The 25,344-nt window shown below is 44.3% G+C and overlaps 1 protein-coding gene across 4 annotated transcripts in view; it reads right to left on the bottom strand.

The window, feature by feature from the left end:
- The window catches only part of LOC126546034 (uncharacterized), a 102,832-nt gene that overhangs the window by 30,850 nt on the left and 46,638 nt on the right, over nt 1–25,344 (bottom strand). For all 4 annotated transcript variants that reach the window (XM_055061648.2, XM_050194097.3, XM_055061647.2 and 1 more), the window contains exon 7: nt 10,879–11,010. In XM_055061648.2, the coding sequence (XP_054917623.2) occupies nt 10,879–11,010 (132 nt within the window). The remainder of the gene's footprint in view (nt 1–10,878; nt 11,011–25,344) is intronic.

Raw genomic sequence — 25,344 nt, forward strand, 5'->3', positions numbered from 1 at the left:
TTTTAACATTGCCATGTCAGGCCTCCCACCTATGCTGACATCGATACCCGGTCTTAATTATGCCATGCATGCGGATGATACAACCCTGTGGACCAACTCGGGGTCCCCTGGGGAGCAAGAACTAGCCCTGCAGGCAGGCCTCAACGCCATCCACGACTACATTAAGGAGTATGGCATGCAAACCTCACCGCAGAAAATCGAGTACGTGGCTGTCATTAATGGACTGCGGCTACGAGCCGAGGCCGAACGCAACCTTATCTCCCTTCATTTAGGGGACTCAGTGATTTGCCGGAAACAAACAATCAGCATACTCGGCATGCTAATTGACGAGGATGGAGGAGCCAAAAGCTGGCTTCGTGGCACAGTTCTCAGTTGCCATCAGGCCTTCCACCTTATGCGTTGCGTCTCTGCGCGTGGGTGGGGAATTACAGAAGTTGGGCTCCGTCAAATAGCCCTAGCTCTCGTCGCATCAAAAGTACTATACGCATATCCTTACATACGACTTAACGCAACCCAATGCCTTCAGCTTGAGTGCATCAACTGCAAGGTGATGTGCCTGGTTACCGGCCTACCACAGTACTGCCCTATTGCCGACCTACACGCTTGTAGCAGAATCAATGACCTGCAGGATCTGGCCGAACAGCAATCTATCCACAACGGCGGCTGGCCGTCAGATCCTACGGACATTAGGATACAACGTCGATAATCTAGAGCCGCTCTCATCTCCTGCCCCACCATGGGAACTTATCGATCTTGTAGATGGTATGCCACTACCAAAAAACATGAGTTCCGCTAATCCACAAAGGCGTAAAGCTGTCGCAAAATGCCACGCGAAGATGTCATGCGAGCTAGCCCAAGATGGGGCCATTCAACTTTACACAGACGCCGCTCAGTCTCCAAATGGTGCGGGTGTGGCTTGTCATGATTCCGAGTCAGATACCACTGCAGTCCAACGGCTTCCCGAGGAACACACTGTCTAGTGACAGTGTGTTCCTCGGGAAGCCAACTCTTGCCTTTCCTTCTGAGTTGTTGATAAATCCAACTTCGCCTGCCATCTGCTAGCCGCCTGGTTAGCTCAGATGGTAGAGCGGCTGCCCCGGAAAGGCGGTGGTTCCGGGTTCGAGTCCCGGGCCAGGACAAATTTTCCTTCAGCTGCGAAGCTTTACTTTCGAGGAACTCGTATGGGTTTCCTTTGTAGCACTTAGCTACGTTTGGGTGGAGGTCTCGTTTTCCTTTTAATAACCTTTTTCAGGAAGCGTAGCAACAGAAAGTGGACCTGGAAAAGCCCTAATGGTGAAACAAGAAATGAAATTCACTTCAAACTTTCTGCTGACCCCAGCATAATGCAGGATGTAGAATTGATAGGCAGGGTAAAGTGCAGTGATCATAGGTTAGTGAGGGCTAGGATTCACCTCAATTTGAAGAGAGAAAGAGCAAAATTGGTCAAGAAGAAACAGGTCAGCTTAGAGGCAGTAAGTGTATAAAAGCAGACCAATTCAGGTTGGCACTTGCAAACAAGTATGTGCCTTAGAACAGAGAGATGAAGATGACATAGTGGTAATGAATGAAACCGTAACTAGGCTGGCTACTAAGGCAGCGATTGAAGTGGGAGGCAAGGCACCAAGCCAACCAGTAGGCAAGCTCTCCCAAGTAACAAAGGACCTAATAAAGCAACTACAAAGAATGAAAGTGTCCAACTCAAGAGATAAGATAGAATCCGCAGAACTGTCAAAACTGATAAACAAGGCGAAAATAGGTGATATACGAAACTATAACATGAGAAAGACTGAAGAAGCCGTAAAAAATGGACGCAGCCTGAAATCAGTGCGAAAGAAACTTGACATAGGACAAGCAAAGATATATGCACTGAAAGATAAGCAGGGTAATATCATCAGGAATCTCGAAGATACAGTAAAAGCAGCAGAAGAACTCTATACTGACCTGTACAATACCCTGAGGAGTCAGGATACCTCCATTAAAAACAGTAATGAACAGGATACAGAAACTCCTCCTATAACTAGCGACGAGCTCAGAAGAACCTTTCTAGACATGAAACGAGGAAGAGCTGCAGGAGAAGATGGAATAACAGTCGATTTAATCAGAGGTGGAGACATACTGCTTGGAAAACTGGCGGCTCTTAATACGAAGTGTCTATCAACTGCAAGGGTCCCAGAAAACTGGAAAAATGCGGACATTATACTAGTCCACACAAAGGGAGACGTTAAAGAATTGAAAAATTATAGGCCCATTAGCTTACTCCCCACCCAGTATTATATAAAATATTTACCAAAATTACCTGCAACAGAATAAGGGAAATACTGGACTTTAGTCGCCAAGGGAACAGGCTGGCTTCAGGAAGGGATACTCTACAATGGATCACATCCATTTTATTAATCAGGTTATCGAGAAATCTGCAGAGTACAATAAGCCTCTCTATATGGTTTTTCATAGAATACGAAAAGGCATTTGATTCAGTAGAGATACTAGCAGTCATAGAGGCATTACGTAATCAAGGAGTACAGAACACTTACGTAAATACCTTGAAAAATATCTACAGAGGTTCTACAGCTACCTTAATTCTACACAATAAAAGCAGGAAGATACCTATAAAGAAAGGGGTCAGACAGGGAGACACAATCTCTTCAATGCTATTCACTGCATGCTTGGAAGAAGTATTCAAGCTATTAAACTGGGAAGGCTTAGGAGTAAGGATCAACGGCGAATATTTCAGCAACCTTCGGTTTGCCGATGACATTGTTCTATTCAGCAACAATGCAGACGAGTTATAACAAATGATTGGGGACCTTAACGGATAGAGTGTAAGAGTGGGGTTGAAGATTAATATGCAGAAGACAATGACAATGATGAATAGCCGGGCAAAGGAACAAGAGCTCAAGATCGACAGTTGGCCTCTAGGGTCTGTGAAGGAGTACGTTTACCTAAATCAATTAATCACAGGGAACCCTGATCATGAGAAGAAAATTCACAGAAGAATAAAAATAGGTTGGATTGCATATGGCAGACATTGCCAGCTCCTGACTGGAAGCTTACCATTAACATTGAAAAAGAAGGTGTACAATCAGTGCATTTTACCAGTGATGACATATGGGGCAGAGACTTGGAGACTGACAAAGAAGCTTGAGAACATTTAAGGACCGCACAAAGAGTGATGGAACGAAGATTGCTAGGCATAACGTTAAGAGACAAAAAAGAGAGTGGTTTGGATCAGAGAGCAAACGGGTATAGACGATATTCTAATTGACATCAAGAGAAAAAAATGGAGCTGGGCAGGTCATGTAATGCGCCAATTAGATTATCGTTGGACCATTAGGGTTACAGAATAGATACCAAGAGAAGCGAAGCACGGAAGACCAGGTGGAACGATGAAATTAGGAAATTGGCGGGCGCTAGTTGGAATCGGTTGGTGCAGGACAGGGGTAATTGGAGATCGCACAAGGAGAGGCCTTTGTCCTGCAGTGGACATAACACAGGCTGATGATGATGATTATGATGAAGTGAGGTAGTACGGTAGCAGGACCGAGAGGATTAACCTTTGTGCGGCCTCTTGTTTCAACGAGAACTAAGCAACGAGAATACGGTGCAGTGCGCCTAGACACGTAGACTCGGTCTCCATCGCAGATCACTTTCAAGATAGGGGCCGTACGGCCGCACTGTACGCAGCAGCTGCCAGAGTAGAACGCCTCTCCTGCACCAGTCCCACGGGCAAGTTTCGGGAACTCCGAACAGGCGTGATGCGGCCCAATTTTCGTCCATCTCCGCACAGGTGATCACTTTCCTTTTAATTGTGGCATCGTGGTGAACTCTCGGCACTTCCATGCTGATAGAGCAAACCATGGAGCACAGTGGAAGAAGAGAGGTGCTTCGATGACGTGCCCGCGCTGGGGTGAGAGAGCGGCCACTTCGTGTGACCGGAAGTAAGTGGCGCTGCTAGGGACAGCAAGTGTTCCAGGGGCCTTGCTCTCCACGAATTCTGCTGGCACTTCTATGGAGCAGCGGCACAAGCATGGATAATTTATGACCTCAGTCAGCATTGAAACACCCATACCTAAAGATATGCCCTTTTTCGTTATTTAAACGCCTAACTTTGAGCGGGTGGAAGGTTTCATGCCACTTACTGTCAAAATACCATCATTCCGACACGAGAGAGACACGTCGTCTGCTTGAGCAGACGACGCACGCTCAGAGGCTGCTCTTGTAAACAACATGAGGCTGCTCTTGTAAATCTCAAGACACGAGGCCAGCTGCTGCACCTGGCTGCTCACATATTTCAAATGCTGGAGAGAGCCAAAGCAGTTTTCCAGAAACGTTCTGAAAAGCCTGATGCTTAAAAACCTCACCATCGATGAAATGCTTGATAAGCATCGCATTGGATTTCCATGTACTGAGCGCAAAGTAGATATTGCAGCGCATATTTTAAGCTACTATGTTGCAATGAGGATGCGACAGTTCAGCAAACAAAGAAGGTCTGACAGCAGCAAGTCGTGCAACTTGAGAAAGCTGGCGAAGCTTGTGTGAGCTACAGCTGAGGGGTCAAATGTGAAAGCTCTTGGTGGAAACAGCCGGCTGTTGAGTGATTACACTCGAATGAAGGCACATCTTCCTGGACTTCTACACGGCTTGAAATATATAGCGGTGCACAGTAACACGAAACCAAACCTCTGCGGAGCAGCAACCACCGGCGGGATAGTCGATACCATCGATACGGCCCAAGCTTGCAACATACTTACAACCGTGCGTCTGCTGAAAAGAACAAAGAACAATAATAATTTTCTGGTTGTGTTTCTGGGTTGCTTCTAATTTTTCTGTTTTGAATTTCTTTTTGTAACCATTCACGTATATAATTACCTGTTCCCTTAAACAAGATAAACGACCTGCTTATAATGCTGGGCATTACTTCTCTTACAATGAAAATAAGGAAAGCAAATGCAGTTTTCTTTGGCTATTGCACTCCAAACACAATTCAGAAATCGATTATAGCAACTCTCAAATTGTGCCGTGACACTTTGCAGATTGAACAACACCCAACTTGTACATGTTGGCAGCTGTGGAGGCTTATCAAGTGCTCTAGCACTCCTCCGAATGCATGTTACACGGTGCTTACTTTGGAACTTTTAGTAAGTATGCAATTGTATTACCCATGTTTTTCGCAAATATCAAAATTAGAGTTTAATGCAGCCATACGCTGAGATGACAGCTGCTAGAGCCCTCAATTAATAAATCACTCATGCTGTCTCGAGTCAACTTAAAGCTTGGAATGTCGGCAGAAATATAAAGGAGCGTTTCTCCAACCAAATAGAGCCGTTTGAAGCAGGCCAACGGCATATATACATCGAAATAAAGCGCCTCTGCCGAGCGTGCCCACAGAAGTGCCAGCAAAGCACGAAAAAGTAGGCCCCCAGAGCAGGTGCTGCCCCTTGTGGCAGCGGCGTGCGCAAAAGTCACAGTAAGTGGCCATGCCTCGCGCCACCGTCAGATCACCTCTCTTCTTCCACCGTGCCATGGAGCAAGCTAGGCTTAAAGCGTGTATGAGGTGGCCAATTTGAAGTGCCGATGGCAATGTGGTAACGCTAACGCAGATTTAGAGTCGTACTCGATTCTAACGCACACGCAATTTTTGGACCCATTTTATCGGAAAAAAGTGTGCGTTAGATTCGAGTAAATACAGTATTATCCATCATCCGTTCAAAAGTGGCTGGTCTCTGCACCTTCTGAAAACATGTAGGATCGTTTATGGTTAGGCTAGAGTGTATTAGGATGAATTCACGGAAGACCAAACAAGCATGTCCAGTTGACATTTTTAGTTTTCATGAAAATAATATTTATTTGCTATCCGCACACAGAGCCAGTTTCGCTACTGACAAGCACAGGTTTTGCCTTCATTACAGATCATGTCAATTTGGCTAATTATTGCTGAAAGGATGTTTTCTGTGTGGGCTCAACATGTTTTTTTATTCTATATGTTTGTTGCAAAGCCTCGAGAAGGTACAATTTTCTTTATACTCCGTTTTAGTTTTCGACCGAAAAATCCTAAGTTTGACAAATGGAACAACACTGCTAAAATTTAAATTCTTCTCTCTCACGAGCTATTAGCGACAGGAAAACAAAACTTGCTAGGAATGCAGACATCTACATTCTCTGACGGAGACCCAGAATTCATATAAAATTAAATTTTGGCGTTTTACATGCCAAGACCATGATCTGATTACGAAGCATGCCATAGTGAGGGACACTGGATTACTTTGAACCACCTGGGTTTTCTTAACATGCACCCAATGCATAGTACATGGACGTTTTTCATTTTGCTCCCATCTAAATACGGCCACTGAGGCTGGGATTTGATCCCGCAACTTCGTACTCAGCAGCGCAACGCCAAAGCCACTAAGCGACCGCAGCAGGTCAAAATTCATATTCCTAGATAACATTATCTTATACAAAGCGGCACCCATACACATGCCGTGAGGCAAAAAGTAAAACATTGAAAATGACTTTTAAAAGAAAAACGGTATTTTTGATGACCTGTTCTATGAATATATTAAAACAAGAAGACATCTTCCTACATTTCGTTGTCTTTTTGGTTCGTACAACAACAAATTCAACTTTTCAGCTTTTCACGTTTCTTGAGTAAGTGTCGTTAATCCAGTGACACGCATGTGAATTTTAACAAATGGTAGTGGTTTCTGTAAAATAAAGCAAATTGTAACTATTCACAGAAGAAAGAGGTTTGCTGAAAAATTAATAAAAGAGTTACGCCAGTATTTATTTTTTAATGCTAATTATGTCCTCCCATGCCCCCCCCCCCCCCTCTTTTTTTTTGTTTTTAGTGTACTGTTGCCATATTTTGGGGCTTTTATAGCTGAGTCCATTTATTTTCTTTCTCCTGAAATCCTTCCGCCATTGGTCTATTTCTGTAGCGGCAATTAGTTGTTTGTGGCTAGCGGAAACAACGCGAACATGTCCTCTCATTCACAGTGCGCTCGTACTCACGGTAAGAAAGAACAAATCAAACCAAAATGCTCTAAAAATCCTATATATGAGTGTTATTAATTATTCAATAAAGTATGTTTGCCACTTGATATGTGCGAACTGCACATACTCTCGACAACAGCGACGTGCTTGTGTTCATTCCTTTCTCCACGTTGCCTAGTACACTCTCCCTCTACGCCATGTGCCTTTTTTTTAATGTATAAACAAACACAAAAGAAATTATAGTGCTTTTAAGTGGTTTTAATGTTGTTTAACTTTTCGTGACATGAAAACGAAAATAAAGATCTGCAGCGCCACACAATTTTGCAAGACACGCCTGAACCACTCAACGGACTTTGAAAAGTGCCGTGTAGCAGCGCGACAAATCTTTTGAGTCGATAGAGTTGTGGCGTTTCGAAGGCCGTCGACTGGAAGGCCTTCCAAATGTGCCCGTGTGACACAGGTATAAGTCTTTTAAAGAACACATTCCAACTCTATTAAATAAAGCTAAAAGTTTGGTGTCAACTCAATGGTTGTTTTCAGCTACTAGCCATGGCACAAATGCCTGTGATGGAGTTAGTGAGCTTGTGAAACATCAAGCGACACTGTACAAACTTTGAGAGCGGGCTACATGCCTAATTACGATGGCTTTGGACATGGCAAATTTACTTGATGCCAGACTTCCGAATATAGCATTAGTTCGGCCTGCCCAAAACAGAACTCACAGAATTCGGAGAGCTAAAAGAGACACATGGAATGTTATCTGCTCAGTACATAAAATATTCAAACCTGGCGTTTGTGAAAATGCGAATTAGTTCAAACCCTTCTAATATATAGAGCTGCTCATAGCAAGAAGCGCTAGACGGCAAAAGAAACTGCTTGATCTGTGACAGCGTGTGACGATACGGTTTTGACAGCTGGAAGCGATGAGCCAGAACACAGGCGTAGGCTGTCAGAGTGTTCTGTTCTTTCGGCACCGTACGATGGTCAGCAAACAAAGCACCCGATCGGACTGTCTCATCACATTTTCTCTCATTAATATTAACAAATCTGCCATCTACGTCTTCTTGCAGTTGACTGCGTACAAAAGCACACCAAAGAATTTCTTCTGGTGCCGCGGCACATACATGCAGCTAGATATGAGTGATTGTTGCACGCAAACTGCAAACATGTAGTTTTGCGTTTAAAAAACAATTGGGCAGTCGTTGAACTACTCTGTAAACACATATCGAGAACCCTAAGAACTCAGCAGCGTTTCAAAGCCACATTTTGGGACAGTAAGTTGGAAAATGCCAATAATATGAAAAAAAGGGGGGGGGGGGGGGGGGGGGGGGGGGTTGGCAAGCTACACGTTTAATACTCTTTTCTTTGCAAGGCTAAACTTTAGAAATGCCTGTTTAGCTAGATAGGAGCAAGATTTTCCAAAGATCCCTTTCAATTCTGCCACTTTTCATGGTTCATTAAAGGCTCCAATACCATCGCACAATTGTTATTGCTTTGACACTGGACGTGACTAATGATAGGAAAAAAAAAAAAAATAATGACATGAATTATTGCATAACATAGACCAATTTTTGAAGTTTCGTTTGAATCAGGTAAATACTGCCAAATGAATAGGCAGCGTGTCTTGGAGTTTTTCCTGCATCTTGTTTAATACAACTCACCATCTGTCTATTTTGTCGGTCCCATCAAGGTCGAATTAATGGAAGCTGACTGTATTGTTAAAACCGGTAATGCTATAAGTGGGTTCGACACTGCTTTTTTCAGTCTAAATAAAATGCTTGAATGTTTGTCCCCTCTGCTTTTTTTCGTGCAACCCTGCTATAAAAATTATTGCATATAACTACAGGATTTTCTTGGCACTTAAATTCTGTTATAAGTGGATGCGACTGCAGTTCTGTACATCTTCTCAGACATGTCCATGTGGCACTTTCTCGTGTTTTGTGGGCTTTCTTTCAGGCTTGTAAAAAACTTTTATGCAGTACTTATTGAATAACGGAAAGCTGGATAGGAAATTTTTCAGGATGGTCTACAATTTTTTCATTCACACTTTTGTTCTGGAGAAGTTGATTAATTAATAATGACTATTGTTATGAACGGCCCAGCTGAGGTGCAAGTGTTGCCAGCCAGTTGCGACAACGGGCGTCAACGTTTCCTAGAGTGCCGCCGCAAACCTCTAGCCACAGCGTCACTAAATCGCCAATGTGACTGAATGCATTCGGCGGGCCAACTATTGTTACCGAACCCACCAACGCAATGACTGGACGAACGTTTCCGTCCCCTTGGAATCAAGGGGAGGACCGAGTGTTTATAAACCGCTGTTGTGCGGCTACTCAAGACACTCTCTCAAGCAGTCATGTTAGACTGACACTCTCTCAAGCAGTCATGTTAGACTGTCACTCTCTCAAGCAGTCATGTTAGGCTGATGTACTTTTCTAAGCAGTCATGCTAGACTGATGTAGATACTGTAAATAAACCCATATTCCTCGTTCTCGATGAGAAGCAGTCCTTCCCTTCATCAACGTCCTCAGCGTGGATAAGTTGGACGACGGCATGGGCCAGTTACCTTCTAATTCATGCCCGACTCCAATCTTGACAATGGATCACGAGCGATGGGATTGAGCCCCAATCATAACACTATGTAATTAGGCAACATAAAAAATATCTGACTTGCTCCAAGCGACGACAAACATTACCTTGGTTCTGTCCAGCTTTATGGCACTTGCACATTTTTAAATGCAAGTGCAATTTTTAAATTTTGACACAAGTTAGGTGGGAAACATGGTATATGTGGCAAAGGGTGACAGCATTATTATGCTGTTGAAATAAGACACCACAATATGAGCATACAAGCGCAATCAGTCTCGGTGCCCACACTGAAATCACGTTGAACAAAATGCAGAGTACGCCTCAGCCTCATTACAGTTCACTTGCAGTGCCCTCAGCCCATTCTTCATTACGTGGCGCCTCGAAGGGAGAGCGTCGTTCTGCCCACTTGACCATATTCTAGTACACTCTACCAACGTCTGCACAGCTTTCTCCTTCGTGGACTTCGCACAGCCACGAATATGACAATGACTGAACGTGCAGTATGGTACTGATATACTTTCTGAACGTAAAGCCTTGACGCATACAGAACAGCATAATTAAAAATTCAAGAACACCTAAGCACTTCTTATGAATTGCGAGTGCAAAAGCATTAATGTCCAATTGAACGCTGCTGTGCAGTCCTTCGAGTTTTGCGCTGCGAATCATGTACGATAGTGGTACACACTGCCCGAGCTAGCAACTAACAGCAGCCTGCAGTGCCAACGCCGCCTGCCGCCAACAGGCTGTGTGATGAGTGACTGAGGACGCAGCAGCAGCCACCAAGACTGGCAGGCGCGAGCCGCAGCTAAACCTAGTGGGGGTGAGAGAGATATACGGACTGCATGCTGGCTTCAGAGAGAGAGACGACGGCACCTGCACATGCGCACGCATCACGCAACTGCCTCATCAACGACAACAAGTCTCGCCTCATGGCATCACATTACTATATCTGCTTCATCACGGTGCGCTGCTGACTAGTGTTGCGACGATTCCCTCTCCACTCACACAACACCTGACGTGCTACAGCAGCAGCATGGTGTTCCGATTTGCCTGCTCTGCTCTGTTGAGGCGTGCTTTTGGCATAGCATCACAGCCAATGAGAATTCAGGTGCCGTTTCACTGCTACAGACACCAGCTTTTTCGTTCAATGGGCCATTTGATGCTTTCACAGAATAACTCCAGCATTAGTTAAGCCAACTGCTGCACTGATGTATCCACTGAACGAATGTGCATTCACAGGTCAGAACATAAATAAAGCCAAAAAGACATAACAAACTGCTACTTCCAAGGTGACTTTCAACATACCCTTGCCTTTCACCAGATGACCAGAAGCCACCAGACATGCAGTCACTCTGACTAGATGGCAAGCCGGAGCAGAGTGCCCGTTGATCAAACTGCCCCAAGCTGCTCCACATAAAAGGGTCTACTCCAAAAGCACTGAAAAAAAAAAAAAAAAAAGCTGACATGAGATCTCACACTTTCATGGCCAAAACATGAAAAATAGGAGAAATACAGTCAGGCTACTTATAACCACCTTAGTGCATAACTATATACAACACAGCTTTTTGTAAGTGCCATTCTCCCTTCTATGGGTATGAATGTAATGGATACTGCTTACAATGCCGCCGTACGATACTGTACACAGACTACAGTGCATCTGCTGAAAGATCCTGTAGACAAACAAAGCAGCAAGCATGTTTCTTGACGAGGTGCTCTGATGGGAGGTACAGCAATGAAGGTGACGCCAGAGAGGAGCACATGCAAAATGAACACGAATACAACAAAGAGCATAAGAAAAAAAAAAAGACATCATGCCTCTGTAGTACGCTTGAACAGGGCCCAACAAGAAGAGTGGTGCCCCTGTAGAGTGCACTTTCCCTCAGAATTTTGTTTATGCTGAGCCAGTTGACTGTGAATACATTTTGTTGTGCATAGACCTATACAGGTTTTTAGGACCACACAGCAAAGTGTGACAAACATGATACTGAGTCATGTCATCATGGCACACAATGTCTGTCTAGAACTCTTGGTTGAGCTGTGGCCAGTAGTTACCCCACATGTACTGCATGCAAAGGGTGCCTGTAGGTATGAATTATACCACGGCATATGTGGCGTGCATTGCATGCAGCGACAAATCTATGTGGTGCTCCTTTTGCCTTCGAGGTAGTTGCACACTGTCCCTGCACTTAGCATTACTGGTGCATAGTGGGTGTCATAGAACATTAACATAAGTTTTAATTTATTGCCTGTGCCATATAGAACAAATTTACTCATTGGGCTGGATTTCTCAGAGAAACAGACAATACTTACACTATAAATAAAAATTGACTAATTAACAAAAATTTTTACCTAGCGCACATATTGCAATACACGAATTGAAGAGACTTATTTCACAAATGTAGCATGAATTTTGAAACTAGTACCAGTCTTGAGATAAGCACCGTCAAACTTGCGGTAAAAATGCAGTGTTGTTCCAATTAGTTGTTTAGCGAAATGCCTTTTTATGCATTGCAGATAAAAAATCACTGGAGCACCAATGCATTTCATCGGAAACTTTGGGAACGCGCATCTCAGAAGTGCTGCCATCCTCAGTTTCTTCCAAGTGGATATGACTTTTGAAGTCACCGGCTACAATTTGTAAATTGCAATATGTGCCGTAAAGTAATCGAGTTCAACCTCAGTATAACAAACACGGATATAACCAATTATCGAATATAACAAAGTAAATATAAAATTTGGTTGGTCATGCTTTTATACAATGGAGTATTCTCCTGCTATAATGAAACAAAAAAAGTGGGATATAGACTTCAGACTACAGTGCATCGGCTGAAAGATACTGTAGACAACCAAAGCAGCAAGCATGTTTCTTGATGAGGTGCTCACATGGGAGGTCCCTTATCCAACATACTATCGGTTATAGCGAGGACATTTTTGTTTGCACATGCCTCAAAATATATATTCTGGTAGCAAACATGTAAAATACAGCTGCTGACAGATTTTTCAGACGCTTGATTTTTCGAATGTGCACGATTCCTGCGGCACTGCTGCATATCCCTAGCACTTGCATATAATGAGAATAAGCAAAATTTTGGATACCACACATTGTTTCGGGCATCAACCGCATGTGGAACACTGCAAACAAGGTGGCCATGAACCATGTTGCCGCCACGTTGACTGGCACAAAACCGCAACTTTGGTTGCCAACTTCTCACGAAGCAGCGCTGGTTAAGCCTAGTGACTTAAGCAGTGCAGCCAGTGGAGTGGCTGGTGGCAAGCTGTTGCGGGAAGCTCGCCATCAATAGGTTGACACTCATAGACCTTACTGGCAATCAAGTGTGGGATAAGAAGCACAGGCACACGAGATCAGACAATGGCCATAGTAGCAAAATGCGGATCCACGTGCGGTCTCCTTTGTATCCGAAAAGTCTGTCTGCTGCAGCACATTTTAGCCAACAGCTATGCTTAGTTGGACCGCAGTCGGCAAGCCAACGTGCCGATAGCGCACGATAACACCGATTCCACGGTTCCACATTTGCGGCAGTACAGAGCATGTGTGTGTCATTTACTGTTCTTCCTGTGCCTCGTATCAGCATGGCAAGATGTAAACGAGTCACCAAAATTCTTGGGAGATCCTTTGCGCATTTAGTACTGGAGGTTGCTTAATCTCGAAGTTTCGAAGACACGTTGAAGCAAGAGAGAGATGAAAAATTTCCTCCCCACTTTCGGCAACACTATCAACTGTAGGGGCGGAGTGAACATAAAAGAGTGGCTGGCTTCGCTTTGGACCATCATTGTAAAGATATTGCCTAACAACATGAAACTATCTTCCGTCACTGACTCTCAAAATTCAGTATAATGATCTTCTTTATCAAAATTTGCTTCGTCCGATTGCCCGATAATTTGGAACACTTTGCGGCCTTCTGTGTAAGAAAAATTCATCAGTGCCTGTACCTACTTGCTAAAAAGTTTGATTTCAATAAAATGAAATTTTGATGTAGTGAAGCAAATTTTACTGACTAGAAATTTTAGACTTTTACTGTTATATATCGACATTTAACTGTATAATCACATGATACAGCTAGCCCCAAGGAATACTGCCATGTCACAGAATTACCTTTGTAGCGCTATTTGCTTCTCCAGGTTGATACAAAGAAAAGCAAAGTGTCATTATATACGCTGCACTGAGCAGTCCCGTGCAGATTTCTTTCTTCACACTTCATATTACCGAAGTCCGATAACACTGTGCTTAAAATAACTCAGTATGAAATGCACGCAATGCACGCACATGAAAAACTTCAAATAAACCGATTTTATTAAGATGAGGGTTACTTCACTTCTAAAACTCAGTCCCAGTAAACAGAAAACAAACTAAAGTGAGATGATCTGGTGATAACTACAGCTGAAATACTTCTCACTTGCCACACATAAAGGAACACTAAAGGCAAACATTAAGTCAAGCTAAAGTGATAGATCAGAGCTTGAGAACATCTCAGACGTCAATATTTTTGCGAACAGAGCTTTAGTAATTGAGAAAATGAGGTGAATGCAGGACACGATTAGAGACTAACCTGGGACATTTAAGGACTAGCCTGATGACAAAGGTACTCCTCATTATACATAATTCTGTCACTAGTACTCAACCACTCGTAATAAAAAGATAATTGTCTTGCATTACAAGACAAAAGAAAATGCTACTTGTCCAGTTCTAATTGATTTTTAGAAAAAATAACTCAGTGGCATTACCCTTGAGAAGGACGCGGTTGGTGAAAAGGTTTTGTTTTCTCAACTCTGCGCCACCCGCGCTTTCGCATTTAGTTGAGTTGAGTTGGGTTTAGTGGCACATAAGCAGCTTAGGCTATCATGCGCCAAACACTAGGTATAGATTCTTTTTTAAAAATTGGGACACCTCAGTGAGTCCTTGTCTGGGCAAGAGCCCGGAGAGTCCCAACAATTTAACTAAAGACCTCGGCCTTCTTCTCAGGGATGAGAAGGTGGATGAGGTGTTCTGTAATATGTAGTTAAGCACTCTGCGAATTTTTAAAGTTTTACGAGAACTCCTGCTTCTTTTAAAAATCTAAAAACACATGATATATCAATAAGCGCATCTTCTCCTAAAATCAAAGCTGGGTGAAAAGGGATGTGTTCTTTGTAAAATATGGTAAAAAACGTCTTCCTCAGTGGTTCAAGTTTTCTGCATGAAAATAGGATATGGTTTACTGTTAGTTCATCTCCACATAGTTCACATTGGGGTTTGTCTTGCTTTGTTAGAATGAAGTTGTGTGTTAGGTGTGTGTGTCCTATGCGAAGACGGCACAGAATCACTTCTTTGAAACGTTCCTGGTGTGTGCAAGATTTCCATTCGCCTAACACGGGTTTTAGCAGGTGTAATTTGTTGTTTACTTCATTGTTCCAAGCAGACTGCCATTTCTTTCTTAGTTTATGATGTATTAACTTTATGCAGTCGTTAGGAGGTATCTTTACTTTTGAGATTTCTTTGTGCCGGGCTTGTGCCGCGCATGCATCTGCTCTCTCATTGCCACTAATTCCGACGTGGCTCGGAACCCAGCATAATTTAATGTTCACTCCTTGTGTGGTAGCTTTTATTAAATTGTGTATAATGCCTCCTAATAATGGTGTGACTGCATTTCTGGCATGAAGAGCTGTGAGTGCACTTAGGGAGTCTGTGTATATGATACTATTTGCGAGGTTCTCCTTTATTATTTTGTCTATGGCTATAGAAATGGCGTAACATTCAGCAGTGAAAATGGATGTGCACTGCGGAAGTCTTACCGTTTCTTCCCAGTTCCCTTGTACAACTGCACTTCCAACATGTTCATTCGTTTTCGAACCATCAGTATAAAAGTCTGTGAAGCTGCTGTATTTTTCTTCTAGTGCGAGGAATTCCTGAATTATGTGTTGTGGCGGAGTTTGTGCTTTCCGGAACTGTGTTAAAGTGAGATCGCAAACTGTGGGAAAGATGAACCATGGGGGTAGTGGATTTTGTCTGTGGGTAATGCCAGGTAATGTGTCCACTATGCCAAGATTCCGACACATCTCTTCAAATCGCAGGAGCAGTGGTCTTGTAGTTTGTGGTTTGTTGTTGAAAATTACTCGTGAAGGGCATTTTGTTACAAGGGGATAGCAAATGTGTTTTGGTAGAGATTGTACCTTAAGGATATATGCACAGGTTAGAGCGGCTCTTCTAGTTTCTAGTGGAGGTTCGTTTGTTTCGACGTAAAGGCTAGTTATAGGGGACGTTCGGTATGCACCGCATGAAATACGCAAGCCTGAGTTATGTACTGGGTCTAATTTTTTTAGGTATGTCGGTCTTGCTGAACCATACACTATGCAGCCATAATCTAAGGAGGAGCGTACTAAGTAACGGTAAATGTGTAGAAGGCATGTTCTATCAGATCCCCAATGTTTATATGACAGTACTTTGAGTATATTTAGTGACTGGGAAGCTTTCTTTTTGAGAGTGGTTATGTGTGGTAAGAATGTGAGCTTTTTATCGAAGTTACACCTAGAAATTTTTGTTCATTCTTTACTGGGAGTACGGTTTGATTTAGATGTAGGGTGGGGTCAACCTGTAGGCCTCTTTTGAGTGAGAAGAGGACAGCAACTGTTTTTTGGGGTGAAAATATAAACCCATTTTTGTCTGCCCAAATAGCGAGTTTATTCAATGTAAGTTGTATCTGTCTTTCGCATGTTGGTAAGCTGGAGGATGTGCATGCTATTTGAAGGTCATCGACATATACAGAATACATAATGGATCTAGGAATGATTTTTGCTATGGAGTTCATTTTTACTATGAAAAGTGTCGTACTTAAAATACAACCCTGCGGCACTCCATTCTCCTGGACGAATTTCTTCGACAGAGTTGCACCAAGGCGTACATGAAATGAACGGTCGGAGATTAAATCTTTCAAGCAGTTCAGCATCCTACCACGAATACCAAGTTCTGCTAGGTCGCGGAGAATACCAAACCTCCAGGCGGTATCGTAAGCCTTATCGATATCGAAAAAGACTGCTAAACAGTGTTGCTTGTGTACGAATGCTTCTCGCACTGTATTTTCTAGGCGAACGAGATGATCAGTCGTTGAACACGTTTTCTTAAATCCGCACTGGTGGATGTCAAGGAGTTCACGTGATTTAAGAGTGAACGTCAGCCTAACGTTCAGGATACATTCAAATGATTTTGCCAGGCAACTTGTGAGGGCTATAGGCCTATAACTACTTGGGGTGGTTGGTGGTTTTGCAGGTTTCAGGAACGGTACAATCGCGGCTTTTTTCCAAGCTTCCGGAATTTTTCCCGATACCCATATTTTATTGAAGAATTGCAGAAGTGCATTCACAGCAGCGTTTGAGAGGTGAGCGAGCATTTCATAATGTATTTCATCAGGGCCGGGTGCCGTCTGTTTACCTGCGGACAGTACTTTTTGGATTTCGTGAAATGTGATTAATGCATTATAGGGCTCATTTGTACAGCCACTTGTAGGAAGTTTTTGTTTTTCGGTTGTATGTTTGTGCTTCAGGAACGATTGAGTGTAGTGTGAAAAACTTGAAACATTAGAAAAATGTTCCCCTAGTACGTCTGCCTGTTCCTCTATACTTGTTTGTGTGCCAGGAGCTGTTAAAAACGGGATTGTGAAAGGGGAGAAGCTGCCATTTAATTTATGGACTTGTTCCCACATTTTTTTGGATGTGGTTGAGCTGTTAATAGATGATATGTAGTTCTTCCAGGAAGTTTTCTCAGCATCTCGACGAATGCGGCGTGCGTTGGCTTTCGCTTTTTTAAAATTTACAAGATTATCATGGGTTGGGTATCTACGGAAGATGCCCCAGGCTTTGTTTTGTTTCTTTTTTGCTTCTCTACATTCTTGCGTATACCAGATTTTATGATTATGTCGAACCATTCCTGAGGACTGAGGAATAGCTAGCCGCGCGGCGTTAATAATACAGGTTGTGAACAATTTGTTTTGATCCTCGACATTTAGATTACTCGAGAAAACTTTTTCCAGGCTCGCCTGTTCTTGGAACAGTGCCCAGTTTGCTAAGTGCAGCTTCGAACGACGTGGTTTGCTTGGGATGATTTCTGGTGGGGATGATAGGTTAATTTTTACAGGAAGGTGATCACTTCCGTAGGGGTTGTCAACATCCCATTTAAAATCTGTAAAAAGTGATGGAGAACTAAAAGATAAATCTAAGCAGCTCATTTTTCCTGAGCTCGGAGAGCAATATGTCTGCTTTCCTGTATTGAGCAGGCAGACGTTATTTGATAAAATAAAATCTTCTAGGATACGGCCTCTAGTATCTGTTTGGTCACTCCCCCAAAAAGACGAGTGTGCATTAAAATCCCCTACTACTAAATATGGCTCTGGTAGTTGTTTAAAAAGTGCTTCTAAATCATGAAGTTAACATTTAGATGTGGTTCTAGATACACAGTACATATGGTAATTGTTTTAAAATCAAGGACGGTCACTGCTGCAGCTTCATATTTCGTCTGAAGCCTGATTTCGTGAGTAGCAGCACCATTTTGGACTATAATCGCGACACCTCCAGAGAGCCTACTCGCTTGCTCTCTGTCACAACGAAATACTTTGTAGTTTTTGAAAATGTTCTTATGTTGTGGTCCTAAGTTCGTTTCTTGTAAACATAAAGCCACAGGAGAAAAAGTGTTTAGGATATCTTTTATGTCGCTATAGTTTTTGATAAGTCCACGACAATTCCAATGTACCAGGAACGCCATGTTTAATTATTTTGTAGGGGTGTGGCTATAAATGATTAGGTTCCTCGTGTTTGAGGACCTGTTATTGGGGTTCTTTCTTTTTTCTTTCTTTCGAATGAGTTCTGCCTCCACGGTTGCGGGGGCGGATTAGAAGTTGTCTCCATGGCCTCTCCTGAGGCGCTGGAGCTCCGCGACACCGCGGGTGTGTGTGTTTTAGGCCTCTCCCGTTGGGAAGAAACCTCTTGGGTGGCCGACTTGAGGGCCGGCGGGCCCTGATTAGTAGGTGGCAGGGCAGCTTGCGCTGTCTCTGCCTGGGGCGTGGGTGGCTCCGCTGAAGGCCCGGTAACCGTTGCCTCAGCAGTCGCCGAAGGTTCGTGTGGCGCTACGCCCCGTCGCACCACATCGGCAAAGTTATTTCTTCCATTGAAGGAGAAGGTGTTTGTTAGTGCGATGCGCCTTCTGGCTTCTTTGAATGAAATGTTTTCTTTTGTTTTCAGTGTGATGACTTCTTTTTCTTTTTTCCAGGACGGACACGCCCTGGAGTACGCGGCATGTTCTCTTTCGCAGTTTACGCAGCGCGCTGCAGCGTTACAGTTTTCTGTAGCATGTTCTTTCGAAGCACATTTTGCGCAAGTTTTGCGGCCCCGGCAACTCTGTGAGCCGTGGCCGAACCTTTGACAATTGAAACATCTGCGGGGGTTGGGAATGTAGGGCCTTACACTTATCTTCAAGTAGCCGACTTCTATTTGTTCAGGGAGTGTGTTGCTGTTGAAGGTGAGGATTAGGTGTTTCGTGTCGATTTCCTTGTTGTCCTTCCGGATTTTTATCCGGTGAACGTCTATAACATCTTGGTCGGTGAGCCCTTCAAGCATTTCTTCTTCTGTTAAGTGTACGAAGTCGATTTCTGATATTACACCCCGGACAGTGTTGAGGGATCGGTGCGATGTAACGGAGACAGGGATGTCCCCAATGCACGCAAGGTTTGAAAGTTTGGTGTATTGCACATTGTCTCGAAGTTCGAGCAGCAAATCGCCACTAGACATTTTTGACAGCTTGTAGCCAGAGCCGAGGGCTTCTGTCAAGGACTTTGATACTGTGAATGGGGACAAGATTCTTGCTGGCTTTTCTTTTACTTCACTGTGTATAACATGGTATTTTGGGAAGGTAACTTTTCTTTTCTGGAAAAATTCACTTGCTTCGGTCCGCCCTCTTTTATAAGAGGGGCGATCATTTTGGGGGAAAGGAGGAGCCATAGGAAAAAATTGTATTGTTCAGCCACGGTGCCAGCCGCCCACCATGGAGCCCAACGAGGGGACGCGACAGGAACATGCGTACAAGTCCTGCACACGCCAGCTGTACATCGAGACTATAACCTAATACGACGTAACCAAGGTAGGTTAGCCCCACAAGGTTAACCCTTGCCACCTACGAAAAATTGAAGTGAATAGAAGATACAAGAAGACAGGACAGGTGTGAAAGAAGAGGGTAAAGAAAAAGTGTGTGGAGGAAGAAGACAGGAAAAGGCGACTGCCGATTTCCCCCGAGTGGGTCAGTCCGGGGGTGCCGTCTATGTGAAGCAGAGGCCAAAGAGGTGTGTTGCCTCCACCGGGGGGCCTTAAAGGTCCAAACACCCGGCATTGGCTCAGCCCCCAGGATCCCCTTTTCCCCGGACACGGCTAAGCCGCGCACGGCTACACGCGGGAGGGTCCGACCCTCGTGTGCTCGGGTACGTGGTGTCGCAACACACCAAACGCCTGCTAGCGCAGACGCCCCTGCGGGGCTTTCGCGTTTAAGCAGTTTCGTTACTGCATAGCAATGCACTAGTTTTGCTGGCTCACAAAACTCACACAAACTGCAAGTAGCAGAAAATTCCACATCCATGTGATTACGTAGGATTTTTCAATGGTCCATGCCACTTGTCCAAGAGCAGCTGCAGCAGCAAATCCAACTCTCTGTCTTGGCTCAGTATCTCCATGGCTGCGTGTATGCATTTTGCACAGAAACCCGTAGTGCCATCTGTTGGGCGCCATTTTATTTACCGACGGCAATAAAGGACAATGATGGCATACGCAATGTCCCCACTCACTGCTCGGGTCGGGAAATTTGAATTGCGCTAGAGGTGCAGACCCTCCAGATGCAATTTTCTCGTAAACTAATACCGATGTCAAACAGGCGAGTACACTTACGGAGAGAGCCACTCGGTTTCAAGTGCACTTTCCCAAATCCAAACATTGCAAGCAGAGTGTACTCGCAGAAGAGTGCACTACGGTCAGAGTGCGTTCACAGAATGCACTTTGCTGGTCGAGTGCGTAGCCTCACCACCAGCGGCTTCAACGATACAAAATGCAATGCATAAAAAAAGGACACAGAAATTCATTTTAGCTGTTGAAGAGCTTTTAACAAAATAATCAGAACAGAACTCGCTGATATTCTGTTCTAGCAGGATCAAATGCCGCCTCGTCGCACGCCACCATCTTGTTCTGGGTTGGCTAGGCACTCGTCTTGGCTGGCACTGACTAGCAAAAAAATTTGTTTTTTTGTTGAGTAAATATAGATTAAGATTGTTTTTTATTTATAATACAACTAAAGTAATTACTTTTTAGAAGCTTTTTTTATTTTAATTTACATCTTCAAAAAACATGATTTTAGTCTGTCGCCAATTTTTTTTTTACTGCAAGTGCACTCTGTTTTCCCATTTAGCACCGCATGGCCTTAAGTGTCATTCAAGATTCCGAAGTACACTCCCCATAAGTGCACTAAACTTGCCTGCTTGATAGGATTGCAAGTCCTTTTTGGCACGAACAAGCGCTGCAAGGTTCCTGAAATGGTATTTTAAAAGTCCGTGTCAACTAGTACTTGCATTTAGTGTCCCTTTAAGCATGTGCATAACAAGCCACGGCATCAGGCGTTTCCAGAGCCCCTGCAGTAAAGCATCGCGGCTTGGTGGGACCTCTCCTCGAGCTGCCATCTGTCACTGTTTGAAGGGATGTACGAGTAACGGCAAACAATAGCTGATCACATCTTTAGGCAGTGTGAACACCTAAATTATTTTTCTTACACCATGATGTATTGGAGAGAGAGAGAGAGAGAATAACTTTATTGAACTGGGGAAATGGGAATAGGGGATTAGGAGCTTGATGGGTGGTGCCCCAAGTCCAGGGCTCCACTGGCTTCTGCCGCTAGCCGAACGTGACCAAGAAGAGCCTTCTGCACCTTCGGGTCTGAGCTGGCGAGTTGTGCCTCCCATTGCTCCAGTGTGTTGGTTAGATTATACCTAACTAAGTAGGCATTTAAATTCGGCGGTCTATTTTGGCATCCCCATGAGATGTGGTACAAAGACGGTGGTGAGTTGGAGGGAAGCAGAAGAAGCAGAGGAGAGCGGACGTGCCCTGAATCGGTTCCGTCTTTTTGAATGATTCTGCAGGCAATTTTGGCAGGACCACGCATTGAAGCTCAACATCGGATTCGTGAGGTTAACGCGAATCGGTGGATACCTTTGGACAAGGTAGGCCAGCATATTTTGGACTTCTATTGCCCCTTTTCTGTGCATCGCACGTGGGCGCCACGCTGGGCCTAACGCCACATAGGTCTAGCGAGCCCACCAAGCCGGCATGGCCAATATACATATGGACGACGAACTCTCCTCGGAGACGGAAGATGGCGAGGAAACAATGGGTTGGCAGGTGGTCACCAACCGAAGATCGCGATCTGCAAAAAAGGCCTGGGGAGCTGGTGGAGCCGCCAATTTGATCCAAGAATCACAAGGAAAGGAGATCGCCAACAAAGGTGCTGCCAGGGCCGACAAGCTCAAGCGCCGGATTGTGAAGGCGTCAAGGATGCCGCAACTGCCGGAGGAGCACAGGAAAATCATCATTAGGCCTCAGGGAGGCCTCAACCTGAAAGAGGTCAGCACAGCTATTGGAGAAGCGATCTCCGAGGCAGCCGGACTTACAGCAGACCAAGTGAAGGAAGACATCGTCTGCCCCAACTTCACACAGAATATCATGGTCGTTAGTACACCGGACTCCTATCATGCCGAAAGGTATGTGAGAATCAAGTCCATTACGATCATGGAGGCAGAATATGAAGTGAGCGCTTACGAAACAGCCCCCCACTCTATGTGCAAGGGGGTTATTAGAAGAGTGAACCTCAATGACAGTCAAAGTGTGATCACGAAAAAGATTGTGCATGAATACAACCCAACGGCGTTGGCTGCACAACGTATCAAAGCTACGGGCTCGGTTATTGTGCTTTTTGACGGATTCAGGGTGCCCAACTTCATCAAATATGGGTCAACCCTCGTGAGGTGCTATCTGTACCTTCAAGGGGAGTATGGTAGCGCGATTCAAAGACGGGACAAGAGAAGACTCCCCTACCATACTCCCCTTGAAGATGCATTACCAACAAGCCCACATTGCAACCCTCGTGAGCTATCTGTACAGGAAGAAATTTGACGTATGTTACACATGTGGAAGAACAGGACACAGATCAGACATCTGTCCCACACCAGAGTTGTGCTGTGCAGGGGATGTGGTATGCAAAACCCAGGGGCACATCATATCTGCTCTCCCAAATGCAAGTTCTGCGGTGAAGATCACCCCACAGGTGACAAGGCTTGCAAGCAGCAGTACCAAATACCATATGTAGTAAGAGTAAGAAGAAGACAACGCTCCAAGGTGGAGACCGAGATGGAATCGACCCAACCGACAAAGGATACCCCTCCAGGCGCCGGAAGGCGCTCACGCTCAAGAAGCACATCAAGATCAAGACAGCACTCAACATCGAGGGGAAGAAACCATTCCAGGTCTCGGGAGGCACAGATGCACTTCGAGGAGCAGGAGCTGATGACAAACAAGAAAAAGGAGCCAGGAGCGACCTGGGCCGAAAAAGTCAAAGGTACTATGAAAGTCACAGGTGCAATCGCCTCGCAAGAACAAGGCAATGATGCCAAAGTAGAACAGCTGATCAGAGAGGTTTTATCACTAAAGAAAGCAAATGAAGAACTTAAGAAGAAGATGCAGGAAATGAAGAAAGGGTTGAGGACAGAAAGTGGCAGTGCGGCAATAGCTAAGCCGATGAGTAGAAGTAACAGCCAGGAAGAAGAAGACACACCGGCGCCCAAAAAGAGAACTGTAGTTCCGGAGGTAGAATCAATGTGCTCGGTTCCGGAGAAGATTAGGAATGCGATTAGGGACCTAAAGGACATGGTAGACAGCGTTAACCTTAAGGTGGATAAAACATGGAAGTGGAAGTTAATAGCCGAGAGAAGGCTGAAAAAGCTAGAGGCCCAAGGAGAGGATGAAGAACATATGCCCTTGGAAGCCAAAAGCGCTAGAACACTCCCAGGAGAGGTAGGTGGTACAGTCATGAGAACAGTGACAGGGGGTAGCAAGTCAGGGGGCAATGACAATAATAATGTATAACAGAAAGAGACTTAGTGTGTGGCAGTGGAACTGCAGAGAATTTTAGCAAAAAAGAGCGTCGCTAGCACAGATAATCAAAACAGTTGAAAATAAGCCGAAATTAATAATGCTGCAGGAAACTCTAGCGGAGGAGACCAGGCTGTCTGGCTTCAACTCGGTCTGCAAAGGCAAAGAACCGGGCAGAGGAATTGCCACCCTAATTGACAAGAAAATTTTATACATAGAGCATGATCTAAAATTAGGGGCGATAAAATTGAATACACATTGATAGAAACGGTCCTAAAAAGGCACAGAGGTAAAGCGCAAAGCTTGTTCTGCCTCAACATATATAGCAGTCCCAGAGAGATGAGACAGAGCTTCAGAGCAATTTTTAATAAGGCCATGAGGGTAGCCAAAACTGCGCCCCTCATAATAAAAGGGGACTTCACCCCACACCAATCTTGGGGTTACCGCTGTAGTAGTAAGAAAGGGGAAGGAATCTGGCATCTCGCCATGGATTTAGGCCTTTCTCTTATCACGGACCCAGCCTATCCTATCAGGTAATGGCAGTTCCATGTGTAGGGACACTACCCCGGACTTAACCTTCACTTATAACTCACCCAGGGCAGACTGGATCAACTCTGGTGTGGACCTAGGAAGCGACCATTAGATACTACACATAATGGTGGAAACAACGGGGGTGGAGGTAAAGCATTTCACTTACATAGACTGGGATCACTTTAGAAAAATCAGAAAAGACAGAGCAGACACAGATAGAAAGGGGCGCATCAGACTACAAGAGTGGGTGGTGGCTCAGCTTAGGGACGACTTGAATGCAGCAACTAAGGCTATAGAGACAGAGGAAGAGGTCGAACAAATTGACAGTAGATTGGCGCATTTGATCAAAGCCAAGCAATCGATTTTACAAAGATGGAAATCACAACGCTTAAACAGAAGACTTAGGAAATGAATTGCTCAGCTCAATAGGAATATAGAGGAGCATGCACAATATTTGCAGAAACAAAAATGGGATGAGATGTGTAAATGTGTAGATGGAAGGATAAAACGTGGAGGCAATTGGAGTCTGCTCAGGCATCTACTCAACGAAAAAGGCACTAAATCGAATAGACGTACGGCAGTGGCAAAACTAGCGCCCCGGAAAGTCAGACTACAAGTGCAGAGAGCATAATGGAGCGATTGGAAACTAAATACTTGCCTCTCAGGAAAGAGAATCAGGATGTGAGTTATCCCGATTACTTAGGGGTAGAATGCAAATATATGGATAAGGAATTCACCGAAAGTGAGGTACGCACGGCACTGTATGATCTGAATAGTAGGTCAGCTGCTGGCCCGGATGGCATCTCTAACAGATTGCTTAAGAATTTGGACAACAAATAAATAAAATATCTGACCACATACATTAATGAAATATGGAAAGATGGGGTACATCCAGAAGAATGGAGGACGGCCAGTACTATCTTAATACCAAAGCCGGGCAAACAACTCAACTTGGATAATCTCAGGCCAATTTCGTTAACATCATGTCTAGAGAAGACAATGGAGCATGTGACATTGAACAGGTTAACGAAATATGTCAAGTGCAATGACATCCTACCGTATAATCTGATTGGTTTCAGATCA

The sequence above is a fragment of the Dermacentor andersoni genome, chromosome 1 (assembly GCF_023375885.2).
Source record: "Dermacentor andersoni chromosome 1, qqDerAnde1_hic_scaffold, whole genome shotgun sequence".
Taxonomy (NCBI): Eukaryota; Metazoa; Arthropoda; class Arachnida; order Ixodida; family Ixodidae; genus Dermacentor; species Dermacentor andersoni.